Source organism: Acomys minous (assembly GCF_964271855.1).
Source record: "Acomys minous genome assembly, chromosome: 4".
NCBI lineage: Eukaryota > Metazoa > Chordata > Mammalia > Rodentia > Muridae > Acomys > Acomys minous.
Window position 1 is genome coordinate 10,901,653 of NC_140486.1, and position 20,569 is coordinate 10,922,221.

The 20,569-nt window shown below is 43.4% G+C and overlaps 1 protein-coding gene across 2 annotated transcripts in view; it reads right to left on the reverse strand.

Annotated features, from left to right (window-relative positions):
* EPG5 (ectopic P-granules 5 autophagy tethering factor) overlaps window positions 1-20,569 on the reverse strand; it is a 97,726-nt gene that overhangs the window by 62,252 nt on the left and 14,905 nt on the right. For both annotated transcript variants that reach the window (XR_014778491.1, XM_084778395.1), the window contains exons 4-13: window positions 19,307-19,440; window positions 18,767-18,874; window positions 17,601-17,674; window positions 15,305-15,410; window positions 12,043-12,157; window positions 11,533-11,683; window positions 10,125-10,280; window positions 7,997-8,154; window positions 5,429-5,583; window positions 3,237-3,377 (exon numbers count right to left, since the gene is read on the reverse strand). Coding sequence is in view for 1 of the 2 variants with exons in the window: in XM_084778395.1 (XP_084634521.1) it covers window positions 3,237-3,377; window positions 5,429-5,583; window positions 7,997-8,154; window positions 10,125-10,280; window positions 11,533-11,683; window positions 12,043-12,157; window positions 15,305-15,410; window positions 17,601-17,674; window positions 18,767-18,874; window positions 19,307-19,440 (1,298 nt within the window). In the remaining variant the exon portion in view is untranslated. The remainder of the gene's footprint in view (window positions 1-3,236; window positions 3,378-5,428; window positions 5,584-7,996; window positions 8,155-10,124; window positions 10,281-11,532; window positions 11,684-12,042; window positions 12,158-15,304; window positions 15,411-17,600; window positions 17,675-18,766; window positions 18,875-19,306; window positions 19,441-20,569) is intronic.

A 20,569-nucleotide genomic window follows, 5' to 3' on the forward strand; every position in this document is an offset into this window, starting at 1 on the left:
GGTGCTGGCTCTCTTCTTTTACCTTTATGTGGGTCCCAGGGATGGCACAGGTCACCATGTTTGCAAAGCAAGGGCTTTGTATGCTAAGCTACCCTGAACGTCCACTACTTTACGTGTATTTGAAATATCTAGGTTAAAATGGGTTTAAAACCTGTTTGCACACAAAAAAAGTCTACAACACAACCTTTTCATTAAAATTATATATATATACACACAAATTAAGAAAACGCAGGCTCACATAATAAAATTTCCTTTAGGATGGTAGTCAGAAGTATAACTACCTTTATAATGTCTTACTCAATAGCCCAGGCAGTTCTGTGACAGTATGCAGCCTAGGCACACTTGGAACTCAATGTGATCCTCCTGTCTCAGCCTCCAAAGTATTAGGAATCCAGGTAGGAGTCCTGTGTTCGGTTGACTCCTTTTACATTTTGTTTGTTTGTTTGTTTCTTTGGTTTTTCAAAACAGGGTCTCCCTGTGTAGCCATGGCTGTCCTGGCCCCACTTGTAGACCAGGCTGGCCTTGAACTCACAGCGATCCACCTACCGCTGCATCCCAAGTGCTGAGATTAAAGGTGTGCGCCACCACTGCCCGGCTCCTTTTACGTTTTTTTGGTTTTGTTTTGGTTTTGGTTTTGGTTTTGTTTTTTTTTTTTTTTAGGTTTTTCGAGACAGGATCTTTCTGTGTTAGCCTTGGCCGTCCTGGACTCACTTTGTAGACCAGGCTGGCCTCGAACTCACAGCAATCCGCCCGCCTCTGCCTCCGGCTCCTTTTACGTTTTAAACAGGCTGTTCAGTGAAAATACAATGCAAGTAATATGTGACATTTTTACTGGTGTGATGACTAATCTTGATTGCCAACGTAACTACATCTCAATCAACTAAAATTGATGCAGCTCAGCACAACTGTGAGGGATTTTTCCTGACCCATCCCTATATTTGGGCCACACCTTCTGTGGCAGAACAGTAAAAGGACATGGAAAAAAAAAAAGTTTTTTCCTTTTGCCTGCCTGACTTCACTCTCACTAGCAAGTGCACCCATCCTGCTGCTGAGGCACCCCTGGTATTAGAACCTACTTCTCTGGAGCCAGCAGTTCTCTAGGAGTCCCCCGGAACTCTAGCACCAGACATCCAGCCTCATGGACTGAACAACTACCAGACTCTTTCCAAAGAGAGACAGCCATTGTTGGACTACCTGGACCACACTGGTAATAGCACCACCCCCTTATCCATATATAGTCAACCTATCAGTTCTGTTCCTTTAGAGAAACCTGGCTAATACTATCTGTGTGTTATGCTCTGTTTGTTTGAGACAACTTGATATTACGAAGTTGACAATGGCTTCCCAGTTCATAATGTCCTATCTCAATAGCTCATGTTGATGGTTGTTGTGGCGCACACCAGTAGGATTTGCTGAAGGAGGTAGAGGCAGGCACATCGTGAGTACAATGGCCCATGTCATAGAGTTAAGTCTGCACAGTTTGCCAGAGCCGTAAAACAGAAACTTCAAAACTAGAAGAGTCCTACAGGAACCTGTATGTGCCTGACAGAAACCGTAAGCCAATGATGCTAGCTAGCAGTGGACTTTTGAACCATTCCCCTATCACAGAACTGAGACAAGAGTGCCCATGCCCACTTGTACAGTAAAGGTTCTAGTCAACACCACAAAACAAGTAAAAGAAATACAAGGCATTAACAATTACACGGGAAAACTAGCTAAGAATTCTAGTAAACAGCTGGCATCTAGCTGACAGAGCACTTGCACAGAATGCATTAAGCTCTGAATTCAATGCCCTGTGCTACTGAATCACACATTGGTAGGTGTGGCAGCAAACACCTGTAATCCCAGCACTCAGAAGGCTGAAACAAGGAATCACTGTGAACTCTCAGGCCAGCCTGGGCTAGCAAGACTCTGTCTATAAAAAAAAAAAAAAAAGGAGAGAAAGAGAAAGAAAAGAAAAAAAGAAACAGAGAGAGAGGAAGAAAGAGGAATTCTTTTAGTAAACAACTTAATATAGAATTTATAAATATTTTAAATATATTGATGCTTTTACTGCATTGTAAGACAAAAAAAATCCACACTAATTTTACTTTAAGGGGTATATGGCTTTCATAAACAAAACTATAACATGCATTCTGAAAATGAGCCAATCTTTGAAATTGCAAAATTGGCAATATGTGTATATAATTTTTATATATTAATAAAATAACATATTTATATAAATATATTTATAAAAATAAATAAATTGGTACCAATTTGAAGACTGCAATCATACACATTCCTGGGCTCTAGACTCTGCACTGAAAGCAGGGCTAGGGAGACAGCTATTGGTAAAGATGCTTGCCACCAAGCCTGACAATCTGAGTTGGACTCCTAGAATCCACAAGGTGAAGAGAACAACAGCCTTAAAAGTTGTCCTTGGATGTCCACACACATGCACGACACATTTGAGATACATACACACACTAAATAATGAATGAACAAAAATAAGAAATGGAACCAAAGTCTCTCAAAATATATTCATTGGAAATTATGGTCAGAACACCAGAAGGTGGAAGCAAACCAAATGCCCATCAACTGACAAATGGATAAATGAAATGTGATAGAGAAATTCAGTGAACTATTACTCAAGGTTTAAAAGGAAGGAAATTCAGGAAGAACTCACAATGTGCAACATAAAATAAGCCAGACACAGGAGACCACCCACTACGATAACACTTACATAAAATGTCTGAAACAGGCAGCTCCGTGGAGACGGAGGAATGGGGAATGTCGGCCAAGGGTGTGGAAAACCTTATGAAGAAGGCTTCTCTGTGAGGTGACAAAGGGCTGCCCCTACCTGTGCCTGTACTACAATCACCGGCACGTACACCTTCACCAAGGAATGCTGGGCAGGTGAGTTATATCCAATACAGCTCTCTTTAAACTGTATGTGGACTGCAAGAGGGACTGACGACAACAAAGGTAGAGGATGATCCTGTACAGCCCCACCTCACACTTAGGGTCTGTTTTGTAGGAGAGTCATTACGGGCAATGTTCCTGGTATTGCCACTGCTTCGTTACTTCAGGTTTTGGGGACTTTTGGGGGGGGTTGTTTTTTGCTTGTTTTGATTTTTCCAGACAGGATTTCTCTATATTGGGACTTGCTTTGTAGACCGCGTGCTAGGACTAAAAGGCATGTGCCACAGATACCCAGCTCCTTCAGGATGCTTTCAAAATGACGTCAACATTCTTACCATTCCCACTTGGTCAATGGTTTCTTGCACTCTATCCAGAAGGACAGAAATAATCTCAGGGTGAACAGCTGTGATGGACCCCAGAAGCTCTCGACCAACCTTTGAAAAGGTCTCTCTGGTAGACAAGGTAACATAAGATACCTAAATGAGAGGTGAGGAAAGCATTGATACTTTTTTTTTCGAGACAAGGTTTCTCATGTTATCTTGGCTGTCCTGGACTCGCTGTGTAGACCAGGCTGGCCTCGAACTCACAGTGATCCGCCAGCCTCTGCCTCCCGAGTGCCGGGATTACAGGTGTGCGCCACCATGCCCGGCAAGAAATGATACTTCTAATACTAACAATCAAAACGCATTTCCATAGATTTTCCCCACAAAACATTACCTTGCATTGAACCTCACAACTTGTCAGAACTTGAGACAGCAAACTATCTACCCTGAGGCAGGAAGGTGTTAGGGAGAGAGAACAGAAAATGGCACCTATTTATTTACATCCATGAGTTAAAATGTATCCCCAAAAAGCACAGTGGACATGAGCCTGAAGCCACAGATACTTGGAACCCTGAACCAGGAGAATTGTTTGAGTCCAGGAGTTGGAGACCAGCTTGGGCAACATAACAAGACCTCATCTTTATAGAACAGATACAGCAAAGATTGAGGGAATGCCCTACCAATGACTGGCCCAACCCACCTCATGGAGGAGAGCCAACCCCTGACACCATTAATGATACTATGCTATGCTTGCAGACAGGAGCCTAGCAGAGTTGTCCTCTGAGAGGCTCCACTCAACACCAGTTTGAAACATTTGCTGAGACTCACAGCCAAACATTGGGCTAAGCATAGGGAGTCTTGCAGAAAAGTGGGGGAGAGGGGAGAATAAATGGACCTAGAGGTGACAAGAGCTCCACAAGGAGACCAAAAGAACCAACTAACCAGGGCCCAGAGGGGCTTGTGGAGTCTAAAGCACCAACCAAGGACCATGTATGGACTGGACCTAGGTCCTCTACACAGATGTAGCTGATGGCAGCTTAGTCTTCATGTGAGTCCACTAGTAAGAGGAGCAGGGGCTGTCTCTGACATGGACTCTGTTGCCTGACTTTTGATCACTTCCCCTTGGCAGGGGCTGCCTCACCAGGCCACAGGCGAAGATGACAAGCTCAGTCCTGATGCAACTGGATGAGCTGGGGTGGGTAGATGGGGGGAGTCCCCTTTTCAAAGGAATAGGGGTAGTGGGAGGGGGACTGGGAAGAGAGGAGGGAGAAGGCCACAACCAGAATGTAAAGTGAATAAATAAATTAATTTTTTAAAAAAGATCTCATCTCAAAGAGACAAAGTTTCTCATTCATAATGAAACAAATGAATATATAACTTATTAATTTGAGGAAATCACTAAAATTATTTTTAAAAAGATATTTCATAGAAATATACAATCTCTACTACCAAATAAAAACCTAAGTATAAAAGCTTTTAAAATCTTGAAGTACAGGGCTGTCCTCCAAGACAAACAGCACCATCTCCAGGAGTTCACTGTGCCTCCTTACACATGATAGCCAGAGCTGGGCTTGCTGAGTGCTGACGTTCCTCAGGGGAGGGGAAGAGAGATTTATTGGACCCACTCCTGAGTATCCAGCATTTCTGTGCAGTTCTCCTGTCAGTACACATCACCTCAGGCTCTGGGCTCCAGTGAGAGCCTTGGTGCCCTGGCATTTCTCCTGTTAGAGAAGGAGCAGATAAAAACTAAGAAATGCTAGGCTCTCAGCTCAGCTTGTCATCCCGCAGATGAGAAACACAAGGCAGATTGGCAAGTTCTACTTTTGCTTAAGATGGGCAGCTAATAGCAAAGCTAAACCAAGACTTCACTTCCCCTCATCTAGAGTGACTTGAAAGCCATGTATTCATGTTCCTGGCAGAAGCGCTGGGGTGGCACTTGGTGTGTGGCTATAGAAGACACAAAAGCTGTGATGTCGGGGTGTGCTATACTATTGATTCCTTACCAAAAGTTTTATTAAATGTCAAGAGATAGTAGTGGGAAACAGAATTTTAAACTATAGGTTTTCTAAATTCCCCCACAGCTTTGATTCTCCATCCTATCCATAAGCGCAAGCTGGAGCTCAGTAAATTACATTTTTTAAAAAGTGGTACCCAAGAATGAACAGACACCAAAAGAAAGCATTCACAAAACTTCACATTCTAACCTCATAGATCTCCAAAACAATGATTTTTATGAAGTCTTCATCCACATTGGTTCTTCTGGCCCGAGCCATCTGGGCAAAGGTAGTCAGAAGACAGATCTCATCTGAGCTGTTCATGGAAGAAAGACACTTCTCAAAGCTCGCAAAACGCTCTGGGTCTGCAAGTTCACACCAAAAACATAAAACACAGAAGGAGATCCATATATTTAGATATACTACCAGAAAGATGGCATAGAAATTATTTTTAATTTATTTATTTATTATATATACAGTGCTCTGCCTTCATATACACTGGCAGGCTAGAAGAGGACATCCGATCACATTATAGATGGTTATGAGCCACCATGTTGTTGTTGGGAATTGAACTGAGGACCTCTGGAGGAGCAGTCAGTGCCTTAACCTCTGAGCCATCTCTTCAGCCAGGCATAGAAAATTTTAATTTACTAATATTTAAAGATTAAAAAGATCTTCCCCTTTCCAAATGGATCCCTACAGGCTCAGAAGCTGAATCAGTTGGTCTCTGAGATTCCAAAACACAGAAATGTAATACAGACTCAGAGCAAAAAGCTAACATTAAACTATGCCTCATCTCTCAGAAAGCTATTTTAAAGGACTGAGTGAGGCAGAGAACACGGTACAGATCTGGAGGATATCCCAAAAGATGCTTACGATTAGTGCAAAGCACTATTACTGCCACTAGGTGTCACTGTCAACCTCATGGGCATGAGTGACTCCATGGGGCTCATTTTCAGCTATTGAAATACAGACACTCTTAAACTGTTCCAGGCAGCAAGTACTCAGCATAAGCACGGCACTCCAAACACAGGAGATGAGCTCATGGACTAAGAGTGAGGACAAGAAAGAGGCTGTAACAGCAGCACAGCATCCATTCAGCCCACTCTCAGAGGAAACTATGAGCAGGGTCACATCTTGTCACCAGAGGTAGTTTTGATAACTCTTGTAATTTTACAAAAAGCTATGGGCAGGCAAGTGGCTCATTTATGAAATACATCCCAACCTGAGGGCAGGAAGTCCTTGGGAGGGAAGACCGATGGCACTGTCGAGGAATCCTCACAAGGACTAGCCTGAGGCAGATACCATGCAAAGGACCGTCTCTCAGCTGTGTCTGCCACTTCACCAGCAGCCAGAGGATTGGCCTCGAAACACACTTAGAGCTGGTAGCTCATAGTCAACTATGCAAACAGCAATGCAAGCGCCTCCCAGCACAGTGCAGAAACATTTTATGAACCAGAGAATTACAAGGAAAAATACAAAACAAACAAACCAAAAAAAAAAAAAAAGACCCAACTTGAAACAGGAAGGCAAACAAAAATTTGTGTGTAACACATACACAAACTGAGAATGAAGAAAAAAGTGAATGGCTGCAAAATTTTGCCAATAATATGGGTTTTGTTCTTTTTTTTTTTTTTTTTTTTTTTTTTTAGGTTTTATAAAATTTGGTTTTTTTTCTCTTCGTTTGGGTTTTTTGTTGCTGTTGTTGTTTTGAGACAGTCTCTACATAGCCCTGGCTATCCTAAACTCACTAAATCTGGCTGCCTCTGCCTCTTGAGTGCTGAGATTATTATATTTCTTTTAAGCAATGCAGAGGTTTAGAAATTTATAAGAGACTTTGGTATGTTTTTAGTCCTGTTAATATTCTATTATGTTTTCGTCCATATTTTCTTTAATATGAAGGGTAGTGGAGAAATATCTGTGCATCTAAGCAGGTAGTATGCATTTTGTTTTGTTTTGTTTTAGCTTTTGTACGAAAGGGCTGCTCTTTATAGGCCTGGTTGTCTTGGACTATGGCAGACTGGACTGCCCTAACAAGTGCTGGGATTAAAGGTGTGGACTATCACACCTGGCTCATACTCTTTTTTTTTTTTTAATAATTCATTATTTTATTTTACAGGCATGGGTAATTCCACCTGCATGTATATTGGTGCAACACATATGTGCAGTTCCAGGAGGCCAGAAGAGGGTGTTAGATCCCCTGGAACCAAATCTGGTCCTCAGCAAGAACATTTTTAACATTATAACACAAATATCCTGCATTTCTGTATTAGTATGCATTAAAATGTAATCAAGTTTTCACTACAATTAATTTTTGTTATTTTAGTTTGGGAAGTTATTTTGTTGCTGAGGATTAAACCTAGAAACTTACACATGCTAAGTACACAATCTACCACTGTGTTGCTACTCAATTAGGTTTTTGAAGAATTACTATCTATCTCTTACCTACTTCATAAAATCAATACAATTAATAAAAATAAAACAGAAAAAAAAATCAGTGGAGCACCTAGGCACAAACCTTAACAAATCTCAAGACAATTGACAACTTGTTGATCTGACTAGAATGTTACACACAAAAAAAATAATAATAATTCAAAGTTAGATCACTGTGCTTATTGCACAAAATTACTGACCTAATGGATTTTGGACTCTACCTAACGAACTAAAACAATGAAGCAGTCTCCTGAATGTCAGATCATCATACAATAGTGCTTCTAAAGCAGGACCAAGGTGCGACCAGGAAGCACATGAAGGGAGAGAAGCTGCCCCATGAAGTACCTTGGAGTTGCCTCTTGCACTCGGCCGGCTGCAGGGAAGCACAGAGTTGCTGCAGGTTCCCACTCTCCACCTGGTGCATGAGGTACAAGAGCTTCCAGAGCATCTGGACCGACAGCGTGCCAAAGGGCATCTCAGACATAAACAGCCAAATGCCAAGTCTACACATTTTAAATGGCAACAGGGAAAATGTTATAATTAGAAAGCTTCACCACACTAAGAAAGGGGAGGCAAGAAAGGCTCTCACACTTCCACATGTTTCCAACACAGAGAGGCGGGTATCCTTTATCATAATGATTTGTACCAAAAGCATTTGAGAGTTTTTTTTAAAAATTTGGAATATTTACACATATATAATAGCATATACCATGGAAGAAACTGGTCTAAAGGCCAATATATGGAACTAGACTTCCATTAATAATAGGTAAATAGATAAAGAAAATGTGTACATATATACAATGTAATTTTATTCAGAATAAGGAGGGCTATTTGGAGAGAGGAAACAGACCAGTCAAGAGGGACAAAGACAGAGAAGTAGAAGGGGCAAATATGAGCAAGATACAATGATTATATGTGGACATTTTGTGTATACTTTATATACAGAGCCCTAATGATAATTTTATACAGTATTTTTACTATGTGTGTGTTTAATTTTGCACATCACATGAGGTCAAATGTGGAATTTTCCATTTATAACGACATTAACACTAAAGTTTCTAATTCCTGAGCTTTCTGTGCTAGGGATGCTCAACCTGCAAACATCATCAATTTATTCCATCCTTACAAAAACAAAGGTGTAGTGACAATTTTGAAACTTTGTTTCTTTAAAAAAAATACAGAAATATTATAAGAATATGTTCTCTTTTTTTTTTTTTTTTTTTTTTGGTTTTTCGAGACAGGGTTTCTCTATGTAGCCTTGGCTGTCCTGGACTCGCTTTGTAGACCAGGCTGGCCTCGAACTCACAGCTATCCACCTGCCTCTGCCTCCTGAGTGCTGGGATTAAAGGCGTGTGCCACCACGCCCGGCTTATGTTCTCATTTTAATCCCAGGTGTGGGGATGTGGGACTGCTTTGCACTGTCTGCAGCAGCTGACTATGATTTGCCTCATGCTTAGCAGAGGCATGGTTGTGCCAGCTGCAGATAGCTTCTGTGACTGTGTGACATTGGATTCTGGGAACTTCTCAGAGGGTGTATAAATGCAAGGGCCCTGAGAGATGGGGTAGGTGGTTATTGGTGATTCAGGGGGGTTGGCTGCAGTTTGTTAGTTAGATTCAAGGACCTCTATTTCTCGCCCCTCTATCATTCTTTCTCTCCTATCTAGTGATAGGGGATGAAACTGGGGAGATAAAAAGTGGGGGAAAAGAGCCTACAAAGTAGCAAAGACCACAAAGGTAATATTATTATCATAAATTTATACATAAGACTTTCAGAAATATGGAGAATATTAAGAAAAAGTGCTGGGTTTTGAACCAAAGATCCTTTTTAAGACCTCAATGAAAGGGAGTCTATCTTAGTTAGGGTTACTATTGCTATGATAGAACATCATGGCCAAAGCAACCTGGGGAGGAAAAGGTTTATTTGGTTTATACTTCCACATTACTGTTCCTCATCAAAGAAAGTCAAGATAAGAACTCAAACAGGGACCTGGAGGCAGGAGCTGATGCAGAGGCCATGGAGGGTGCTGCTTACTGGCTTGTTCTTCATGGTTTGCTCAGCCTGCTTTCTTATAGAACCCAGGACTGCCAGCCCAGGGATAGCACCACCCACAATGGGGTGGGCACTCCCACATCACTCACTAATTAAGAAATACCCTTAAGGTTTGCCTACAGCCCAATTTTATGGAAACATTTTCTCAGCTGAGGCTGCCTCCTCTCTGATGACTTACAACTTGTATCAAGTTAACATAAAACCACCCATCACAGAGGCTGTTTCCAAGATAATGATGTGTTAGGTCATGCACAGGTTTAAGTACAGCACAGATAAGGAAGCTAAGGCCAAGAATTCACCCAAGACAAAAAGTAGATGAAATACACTAAGTCATCACTCGAAGGCCCACATAAGTCAATGACTTTCATGCTAAGCTTGCTTCTCAGGCATGAAGCTCTCACCAACTGTTACCCTATCTCTTACCTTTTGGCTTTCAGGACATGTAAGACAGCTCTGAGAAACAGCTCATCAAATTCAATCTGCAGTTTCTCTATGGAGTAGGGTTGTAGTGTTAATCCCATGCCTGTGCAATGGCTCACATACTGTGCCCAGTGGTCACTGACATAGCCAAGGGTCATCCTGAGCATGAGAAAAACAACATGGCACTTTTCAATCACTCACTCAGTATCACCTTTACACTACATGTGAAGGACCAACATACTCAGTACATATTAACCTCGCACCTACTATCTGCTCAGTTCTGAAGGTAATCTTTAACAGAGACAGTGAAAAATCAATCCTCGTAGTAATGCACTTTGCAGAAGGCATAAGGACAAGTAAATCAGTAAAATGAATAGTCTGCCTATGGTTGTATGTAACATTTCATGTTGGGCTGCACTCATAGCTATCCTCAGCTGTACATGGGCTGCAGGGCACAGGAGACATATGCATGCTAGGATCTTAGCCTTTTAAGGGACCCCAGGCATTGAGGGCATCCTATAAATCTTCATAAGGCTGACTAGAATAAATAAATGTAAATCGACTCAATTTGGAAAACAAAACTGGTAAAAGAAGAGATTTTGCAGTCTTATGAACTTCTTTTTAAGAAAAGAGGTTGGAAAAAAGAATAGCCTATGTATGTGCTAAAGAGAATGATCCAGAAAAAAACTGAAGATGTAGAAAAGGGTATAAAGTTGATAGAGAAAAGCAGTACATAAACTCAAAATTTTTCAAACACTTGCTAATAAAACCATAAACATATCTTTCACTCAAATACGTGAAGTTCTCCCAGTTGAATAGAATGTGACGTATTTATGTCTTTGAGACTTTCCCAAATATTTTAAACTACAGTAAGGAACTGAAGAAGGACGCTCGAGAATAATGCCAGTAAAGAGCCAATGCCAGTTGGCCATGGTTCAGCCAGTGACCATTCCAAGGAAAAGCAGCTGCAGCGGAGGAGGGAGCACATGACGCGAAGGCCTCTTCTCCGTAGCATCAGCTTTGAGAATCAGAACTCTAAGAATTATGTGACAAATCAGCTGAATCTTGGATAATTAACCAAATATTTTCTTTTTTTAAAAAAGATTTTGTTTGTTTATTATTTAGTGTTCTGTTTGTATGTACACCTGCAGGCCAGAAGAGGGCACCAGATCCCATTACAGATGGTTGTGAGCCACCATGTCCTTGCTAGGAATTGAACTCAGGACCTCTGAAAGAACAACCACTGTTTTTGACCTCTGAGCCATCTCTCCTGCCCTTAATCAAATCTTTTCACTGGAAACATTTATAAAACCCCATCTAGCTGGTGAGAGAAGATGTAGGTATACATCCGTCATCCCTCATGTGTCTAAGCAAGGGGACACCAGCACAGACGCGCCAACGGCACCATTACCTGATCAGGTATCCAATGCGCTTTACAAACTGCCTATAGCGGGCTCTGTTAAAAGTTTCTAATCCCACAGCCAGAAGTTCCACTAAGGAGTTGGCAAAGGCAAAAATTTTCATCATCTCTTGGGGCCTTGTTGTTTCAGGTAAATAATCACCTAGAAGTGAAACAGATAACAAGGAAAAATAAGTCCCATGACAAAAAGCTGCAAAACACAGGTGTGTAAGTCAGTGAGAAAGCCAGCAGCAGGAGGGATTAACCCCACCTTTCTTGCCCCAATATCAAAAAGGGAACTTCATTAAGATTACTGAAGTTAACCTAGGTAACGTGTGCACTAGTTGGCCTTCTTCATTTAAGAATGCAGTTAAAAATTACAATCGCAAGAGAGGAGGTTTTGCATCAGTGAGCACAGGAAAACCCCTATCAGCAGCTCATCTAAGAAGCAAGACTTGAAGCTTCCTGTGTGGAGCCTGGACCAGTACCACCTTCCAGTTATGACAAGAGAAAGTTATCTACCTTTTGCTTTAAACCCAAGAAGATGTTGAAAGAGCTCATGAAAAGGAAACTGGGACAAAAGGATAACCAAGTCATCTTCATTAAGGAGAATCCAGCTGGTCTCTGGGTCTTCATCCTAAAAGGAAGAAGCCAAGTCCCATCAGATGAGCAGATGAGATCACCCTCTAGTCTGTGGCTATGGGAACTACTTCATCCCAAGCCACAGTGTGGTCCTTACAGACACCTCAAGGCCATCTTCTGAAATTCAAGTTTAAGTCATATATACCTGAGTCACATCCATTGTACAGAGCCTGAAACAGCACTCATTACATCATAAAGAAGATAAAAATAACTATTAAAGCCAGAAGGTGGAGGCACATGCCTGTTATCCCAGCACTCAGGAGGCAGAGGCAGGCGGATCTCTGAATTTGAGGCTAGCCTGATCTACAGAGTGAGTTCTAGGACAGGCAGAGCTACACAGAGAAACCCTGTCTCAAAAAAACAAACAAACAAACAAACAAAAACACCTCTTCTAGAGTGAGGACCTTCCTATGAGGCTCACTGTTGGGCATATTAACAGTTAATTAAACAACCATGCTCTACTCAAGTTATCTGTAGCTACAGCCCTCTTCCATTAAAGCTCAAGGTCTACTGTCCTGTTCAGAAGACTTCTGAGGAGCAGCTAGTGTTTGCTACAGATACCTCAGCCTCTGCTTTGGGCAAGACAAAACTAACTGATCACAGATCATTCAGGGGACACCTCTGGTATCTCTTTGAAACAGAGCCTAAAGTCACCTTAGAAATCAAGTTAACTTGTGTCCCCATATGCACTACATTAAAAGGGAGGGATCTGAATGTATTACCTCAACAAGGGACTAATCAATTCAGCAATTCACTCATAATATCTTGAGCACACCCTCTTTATCTGCTGTTCCCACTACAGTTCAGTTATGCTTGCCTCATGATTCACGTATCAGCTTAGTCCCAAGCCTAGTAGTACCGGGAGTTAGCGTGTGGCCTATGAGAGATGAGCCCTAGTGAGAGGCCCTTAGTTATTGACGGTACTTCCTCTAAAATAAACTAAGGCAAGTTCTCACAGAAAGGGTGTTATGAAAGGATGAGACCGGCCCAATCCAGCTCACAGACTTCTTGTTTTGCGATGAGGTTCTCTGCATTCTGTCATCTATTATGGAGCCCAGGCCTGAGCCAATGCTACTAGGGCTTTCAACCCCTAAAACTGTCATTTCATTAAACCTCTTTTTATAAAGTAACTTGCTTCAAGTAGATCAGGTAATACAAAATAGAATAACATCATGTATATAATGGCTAACAAAAGCCTCAGAAACTCTACTTGGGATCAATAGTTCTTACCTCTGACTGAACATTAGGTAGGCTCTAGGACACCTGGAATAAAGTGTGAGCCTGGCAAGCTTATAAATTGCCCAGGTGAGCCTTCTGTGGACCTAGCGCTGAGAAGCAAATGATGTGGATGAAGCACGCATAGGGCCTTCCCCCGCACAGCTCTTCTGATCCAGCTGATCCTAACTGTGTCAAGTGTTTGGTTCTCCTGACTGCTTCTGTTTTGTTTTCCTCGCTTGCTGCTAGCGCTGTTGGGTTCTTGCTTGTTTTGTTAGGGAGGCATCTTGGTTCATTTTTTCTTACTGTTGGTCTTTTGGCCTGATTTTTTTTTTTTGGAGGGTGGGTGTCTTGCTATCTCGCCTAGGCTGTCCTTCACCTTAGAATCCTCTTTCTTCTTACTCCCCTCTAAGAGGTGGAATTATAGGCACGCAACATCATGCCCAACTCCCTAAGTTCCTGAATTCACTCAACTTTTTACTGAGTGCTGAACAAAAGGCAAGCACAAATGCAGAATCAACCTCTAAGGTTGACTTTAGTAAACCCATCAGGGAAGGAAAAAAGGACCATTTTAAAGAAAGACCACATAAGAAAAAGCAAAGAACAAACAAAACAAACAACAAAAAACATTGCTTTGTTACAATCTTGCAGAGATAATTTATATCAGCACCTAAGACGCTCTCTGCCAAAGGTGTCTGCATGCCTGCCCACCTGCTGCTGCTAGGAGGTGATAAGGACCAGAACGACTGCCTGGTGTGGTGGCTCACCCTTACAATCTCAGCACTCAAGGACGCAGAGACAGGCAGATCTCTGTGAGTTAAGGCCAGCCTGGTCTACAAAGCCAGCCCAGGACAGCCAGGGCTACACCAAGAAACCCTGTCTAGAAAAACAAACCAACAACTGTGAATGGGAGCACTTGCCCCTGAATGGGCCCCGGTGCAGGACACCGACAGGATCCCACAGCAGGGTGGGTGTCGCTCTTGAGACTGTTAACCAATTTCTACTCACACAGAGGGTTTTAATGAACCAGGTCAAGGAGCATCTTAGAACATCATGACAGGGTCTGAGGGAGAGGTCAAGCTCCACATTACACCTGTGTGGTGGTGGTGGAAGGGTGTGTCTGTGTGTGTCTATCAGAGGACAACTTGTAGAAGTCAGCTCTCTCTTTCCACCAAGTGGTACTGAGGGTCACTCGGGTCGTCAAGCCTTGTGGCAAATGCTTTTCCCTGCTGAGCCACCGTACTTGCCAAATCAGGAGCTCAGCCAGAAGCAGGCCCTGGAACTGCTAATGAGCACAAGGAAACTTCCTTACATATAAGCACTATTCCTGGAGGAAAGCAATAGTAACAAAAATTATCTTAGTTTTTTTTTTTTAATTATCTTGAGACGCAGCATTTTTGTCATTAAATTTTCATCAAAATTATTCAGAACAGGGTATCTGTAAGGGAGAACCTAGTCCCAGAAACCTGCTACTACGTAAAATAAGACCTTAATATAAAAGGTTGCAAGTATCGCCAGGTGTGGTGGCGCATGCCTTTAATCCCTGTGAGTTCAAGGCCAGCCAGGTCTACAAAGTGAGTCCAGGACAGCCAGGTCTGTTACATATAAAAACCCTGTCTTGAAAAAAACTAAAAGAAAAGAAAAATGTCACAGATATCACTCTACTTCATTGTCCCATTCCAGATTCTGCCATCTGAACACATCTAAGGAAGGATGTCAGGATGGCCTACCGGCTCGAAGAACTTGCACTGACCATGTGACTTGAGACAAGTTAGGTCCCCTTCACACATCAGTTGTCGCCATCTGTAAAACAAGTGCCCTAACAGTAGCCACCTCATAGGCCTAACTAAGATAGAGCTTAGGATGGTGCTTGGCAAGTAAGAAGAGCGCAACACTGATTAAAGGAAGCAAGGTAGTCACAGGTTACCTCTTCTCCTCCCTCATCTACAAGCGTCCAGGTCCCCGACGCCGGCCCTGAAGATGATGGCTTCCCCTCACTGGGCTTCATGTGGCACATGAACTCTGCTCGGTTTCTAGAAGACAACAGACATGAATCTGACCATGTGAATATAGAAAGCCTTCCGTGAGCACATTTTCGGCTCATCTATTATGCCAAAGGAGAGTCAGGAATCAGCCCAGCTGTCAGATGGTTTAAATTAGCCAATAAGTAAAAACTAAGGCCGGGAATGGCAGTGCTTAGCTTTAAAGCCACTACTCAGAAGGCAGAGGCATGCAAATCTCTGAGTTCACGGTCAACCTAGGCTAGGTAAATAGTTGCAAGCCAGCCTGGGATAGAGAATAGGCTCCAGGCCAGGTCTACATACTGAAACCCTATTTCAAACAGACAAAATTAAAGTATAGGCTGGAGAAATGGCTCAGTAGTTAAGAGCACTTGCTGTTCTTGCAGACAGCACAAGGTCGGTTCCCGGCACACGTGTCAGGTGGCTCAGTGATCTGGACCTCCAGCTCAATAGGATCCACATTCACATGCACACTGTAACACAGACATGCGTGAGTACCCAGGAGTGAACATTTTTTTAAGTCTTTAAAATATGTATCTTATCAAAAGTAAAAAAGGTAGTATTCAGTTGATAGAAATTGTTTGGGGCCAAAAAGTGCACATAAAGGCAAAAACACCCTAATGAAACATTATTTTCAGCTGGGCGTGGTGGAGCAGGCCTATGGTCCCAGCACAGGTAGAGGCAGAGACAGAGGCAGGCAGCCTGGTCTACAAAGCAAGTTCCAGGACAGCCAAGGCTACACAGAGAGACCCCGTCTCAGGGTGCGGGAGGGGTGTTATCTCCATGCTCAGGAGCAGCTTCTACATACAAGCAGCATGGGGTGGAGGTCAGAAAAACCAGCAACACGATTTTCCAAGCAGGTGTTCCATCTGATGAACAATGTGACCAGAACAGTTTCCTCTTAGACCACAACCTAGCTTGCAGTCCTCTGGAAAAGTATGAATTCTCATTAGCCAGAAACTTCCTACAAACTCCAGATCTGGCTTCAAATATTTCCCTTTAGGTGGGGAAAACTCCAATCCTGAGCCCCGTATCCATCAGTATATGTTATCTGAATGTCCTTTCTGTACTTCTGCTAGTGCTACCAACACCCTCCCAGTCACTCGCGCTCACACAGGTCTAGAGTTAAGAGCTACGCATTCATTACTTAATCAGCTACTAAGCCATTTCTCAGAAAGAAGGCATCTAGGTTCCCACACGCTATCCACTATCATGACCCCAGTCAATACAGGCCCAGAGGCAGGTTTCCCGGTACTAACAGTGTTCAGGGTCACGTATGAACAGGCTTTGCCTTCTCCCTGAGTCAAAACCATGCCTGCCTTTTGCTGTGTGGTTGACTGGGATCCTGGGCCAGGAGAACAAATGCCTGTAGCCATCAATGAAGCAATGAAGTCCAGTCCAGTCTATCCTAAACACCATCACTACCCCCTTGGGCTTGACGTAACCCAGGTGCCTTGAACTGAAGATCCTCCAAACACAGCCTCACCCCTGGAATGCTGTGAGAACAGGTGTGCCCCACCACACCTGGTCTAACCTTCCTCAAATACAATTTCTGCTCCTTGTTAAAAAAAAAAATCTTCCACTGGTTCACAGCCTAAGACATACCAAGTATAGACTGTTCATCTTTAATTTCAGCGTCTTCTGCCCTCCAGCCCCAACCCAAGTTACTCACCTTTTTTACTACCACCGCTTGCAGCTAGCTGCCCCCAGTGCTCTGCACACCCTGGATTAAGACCTTTGCTCACACCTCCTCAGCCCCCTTCATCCAGTGAAAGCCAACCCACTCTCAAGCCAGCTCATGCACCGTGGAGCTGTCTCTGACTACTCAGCTCCGGCCGCTGTGAGCTCATGCACCGTGGAGCTGTCACTGACTACTCAGCTCCAGCCGCTGTGCTTCCAGTCCTCACAGCCCCACAGCCTTAAAGCAGGTCGCCCGACACTAAATCCCTAAGAACATACCATCCCTTATATGGCACCTGTCACAGTGACATGCACAATGAGAGAAAACCCCATTAAAACGGGAGCCACAAATGATTAATAAGCAGCTAAATGTATCACTTTGGGGCAGGGGTATCAAACCCAGAGAAAATTTGCAGTGTTGAATTCTAGAAAGCCAGCACTCTTTGAATGTGGGCAGGTAAGAAACCCAATCCTTTGGCAGAAGTAGTTCGATTTCTATTTCCCAAAGCTTTCCACACTTACTTGACAGGAGACATCAGCAGGGCAAGGGACTGCATAAAATGAAAGACCCCTGAAGGGTTACTCAACACTTTGATCTGAAATCAGAAAATGAAAAAGTATGCTGTAGAAAACCAGCCCAAGCTGGTTCACAGCATCTAACAACCAAGCTACTAGTCAGAGGACAAAGCTAACCCAGCCACCTAAGCCAAAGCCCAGGACACAGCTGGAGCAGCTAGCTGCCTGCACACCCCGTCAGCCTCTCTAAGAGCAGGGACGAGCACAGCTGGGATGGAGCACAGCACTGCTGCCTTAAACCCTAAGAACAAAAACAGAACACCCCTCTTCTCTTCTAAGTGATCTGGGCTCCATGCCACCAGAAATACTAAAGCTAAGAAAATATGCAGCAGTTGACCTTGGCACTCACTTTGGCTCCTGCTATCTAAGTGGTTGGTATGAATAGTAAAAATGGTCAAAAGGAGTTCAGCAAGAAGAAACCATGAATCAGCTGGTAAGTGTTTGAGAGCTGCTAACAAGCCTACGATCTCTCTACCATGCTGAACAGATACTTCCTTTGTACCAATTTTACTGTGAGATGGGTTAATTCGGAGAGTTGTATCACTTACTACAGAGAAGAAAAGTAGTCCCAGTAAGATGTCCTACACTGGAATCTTAACAAATTAAACACTTGGGAGCCTAGCAAGCTGGGTAGCTATCTGAACTCTCTCGCAGTTCTGTCCTAATTTCTTCCACTGTGATGACCCAGAAAGCTCTGGCACTAAGTCCTATAAGCATGTACTCCTGCCTTCAGGGCTTTACTTAGGACACTGGGGAGACAGCTCCATAGTCAAGAGCCCTCACTGCTCCTCTGGAGAGAGGGAATTTGATTCCCCCACACAAAGATCAGGAAGCTCACAGCCACCTTTAAGTCCAGTTGCGGGAAATCAACACTTTCTGTGCTCTGCAAATACCTACACACACACACACAGTGCACATAAACCCATGCAGATACATACAGCATACATGTAACAGAATTAAATAAATCTCTTAAGTTTTTATTTAAATAGCACTCAATTAGGCCTTTGGGAGTGGACTGTTTTAGACATTTCTTAAGAAGAATTTAAAGTAAATAATAAAGTAAAAATTAAACCCTCTACCCAGCACCCAGAACCAGATGCTCACCATCGTACCTGTACAAAAGGAACCGCCCACTTACTGACACCAGCTGGGCATCGCAGAACGTGGTTTAGGAGGAAGAAGTGATCTCCAGGAGAGCCAACTCTCTGTAACACTGAGACCTGAACAACAAAGGGCTCATGGTTTCACAAGTGTAATAGATTCTCGGGCACAGAGCTAGGAGAGCATTTAATCGGGGTAAGTGCACGGATATTTCTAGAGTACAGAGTCCTGACACTTTTCTTCTTGTGTTTGGTATAACTAAATTCATCATCAAACATAATCAGACACTTGGTGAGTCAGCGGCCATCTTCAAATGTGGCATACTTCCCTCTGTGGTGTCCCCTGAGTTCACCTCTGACCCGAAAGCTAGAGTTCATTAGAGACAAAGTAGCAAGACAAATAGCTTGTACCCATGTGTCATCATCAAAGAAAAGTCACTAACTCATTAATTGGCTGGAAAAGCTACAGAAGACAAAATGTGAAATAAATGATTCTTAAAGTCCCCAGGCACTAAAAGGCTTCTCTGCCTGTGCCTGCTCCTGTGCCCTTACCAGTTTCTGAAGCCAGAGAAGGATGTCCTCACGGAACTGAGCGTCCTCACTCACTCTCCTGGTGAACGTGAACAAGACGCTGATGCACTCCTTCAGCTGACACACATCAGAGGGCATGCTTTCCAGTTTATACACTAGGAAGAAGAGAGGATTAACCAAGCCCTTGCAATGGTGTTGGGGAGGTGGACTCTCAGCTTCTTCACTTAAAGCAAAGAAAGCAAAATGTGTAAATACCATTTAGTTCAGATAAAACCCAAAGAGGCTGTCTGCTTCCTGAAGGTGGCCCTGCTGCCATGCCTGCCTCTCTATGACAGCCTGTACCCCATTGAGCTGAGAACCAAATAAACTCTTCTGACCTGACCTGTCTCTTGTCAGAAGAGCAACTAATACAAAGAGATGGCACCACGGGGTGGGGCTGTTGCTGTAACAAGCATGAAGGTGCTAATTAATGTGCTGGATAAACACACAAGACCTTAGAGCCGCAGGCTGAACAAGTCTTCACCTGACACAAGCAGAGCCCGATAAGCCATTCTGTTGGACATTGCAGGCCTGGCTCGTGGCATGTTTCAGTGTTGAACAAGGACTCCACTGGGACCTGGGACAGAGGTCCCTCCTATGATACTCTAGCACAGGATCTGGCCCATCTGTCCATGTTCTGAGAACGTGAATGAGGCTGAATTTAAAATGACAGACAAGTAGCACTCAGGTTACAGTATGGCTGGTGCTCACTTCTCTTATCCAGGTCTACAGGGAAAGAGCAACAATGGAAGCAGAGAGGGTTGAACAATGTGCAGGCTCACCAAAGAAGAAAGAGGTGAGTTTGAAGTGCAGACAAGACAGTGCTGAAAAAGAGTATAGTAGGTTCAGGACAGAAGTAGGTGTGCTGCACAGAAAGGACAGGAAATACTTGAGGGCAAAGCCCTAAACATCCAACACTCCCAGCTTGTAAAAAGCATGTGTATTTAAAAGGTGACAGCCTAAACTGAGAACGCCCTGACAGGCTTCCTTCCTGGTAGCAACCTCCTAAGCAGTGTGTGCTCAGCAGGCTGAGGTGCACAACGCCACTGCACTGTGAGAGAAGTACACAGGCTGTACTTGAGGCTGATGGGTCCAGCACCACTGTCCACACAAAGTGAAGTGAAATGTGGGATAGTGAAGGGGAGCATGACGTCTTGCACCAAGGTTCCTGAAAACTGCTGAGCAAGGCTGGACAATAAGGGGCAAAGTCTGAAAGGCCTTCAAATAAAGCTGTGCGTGCAGAGT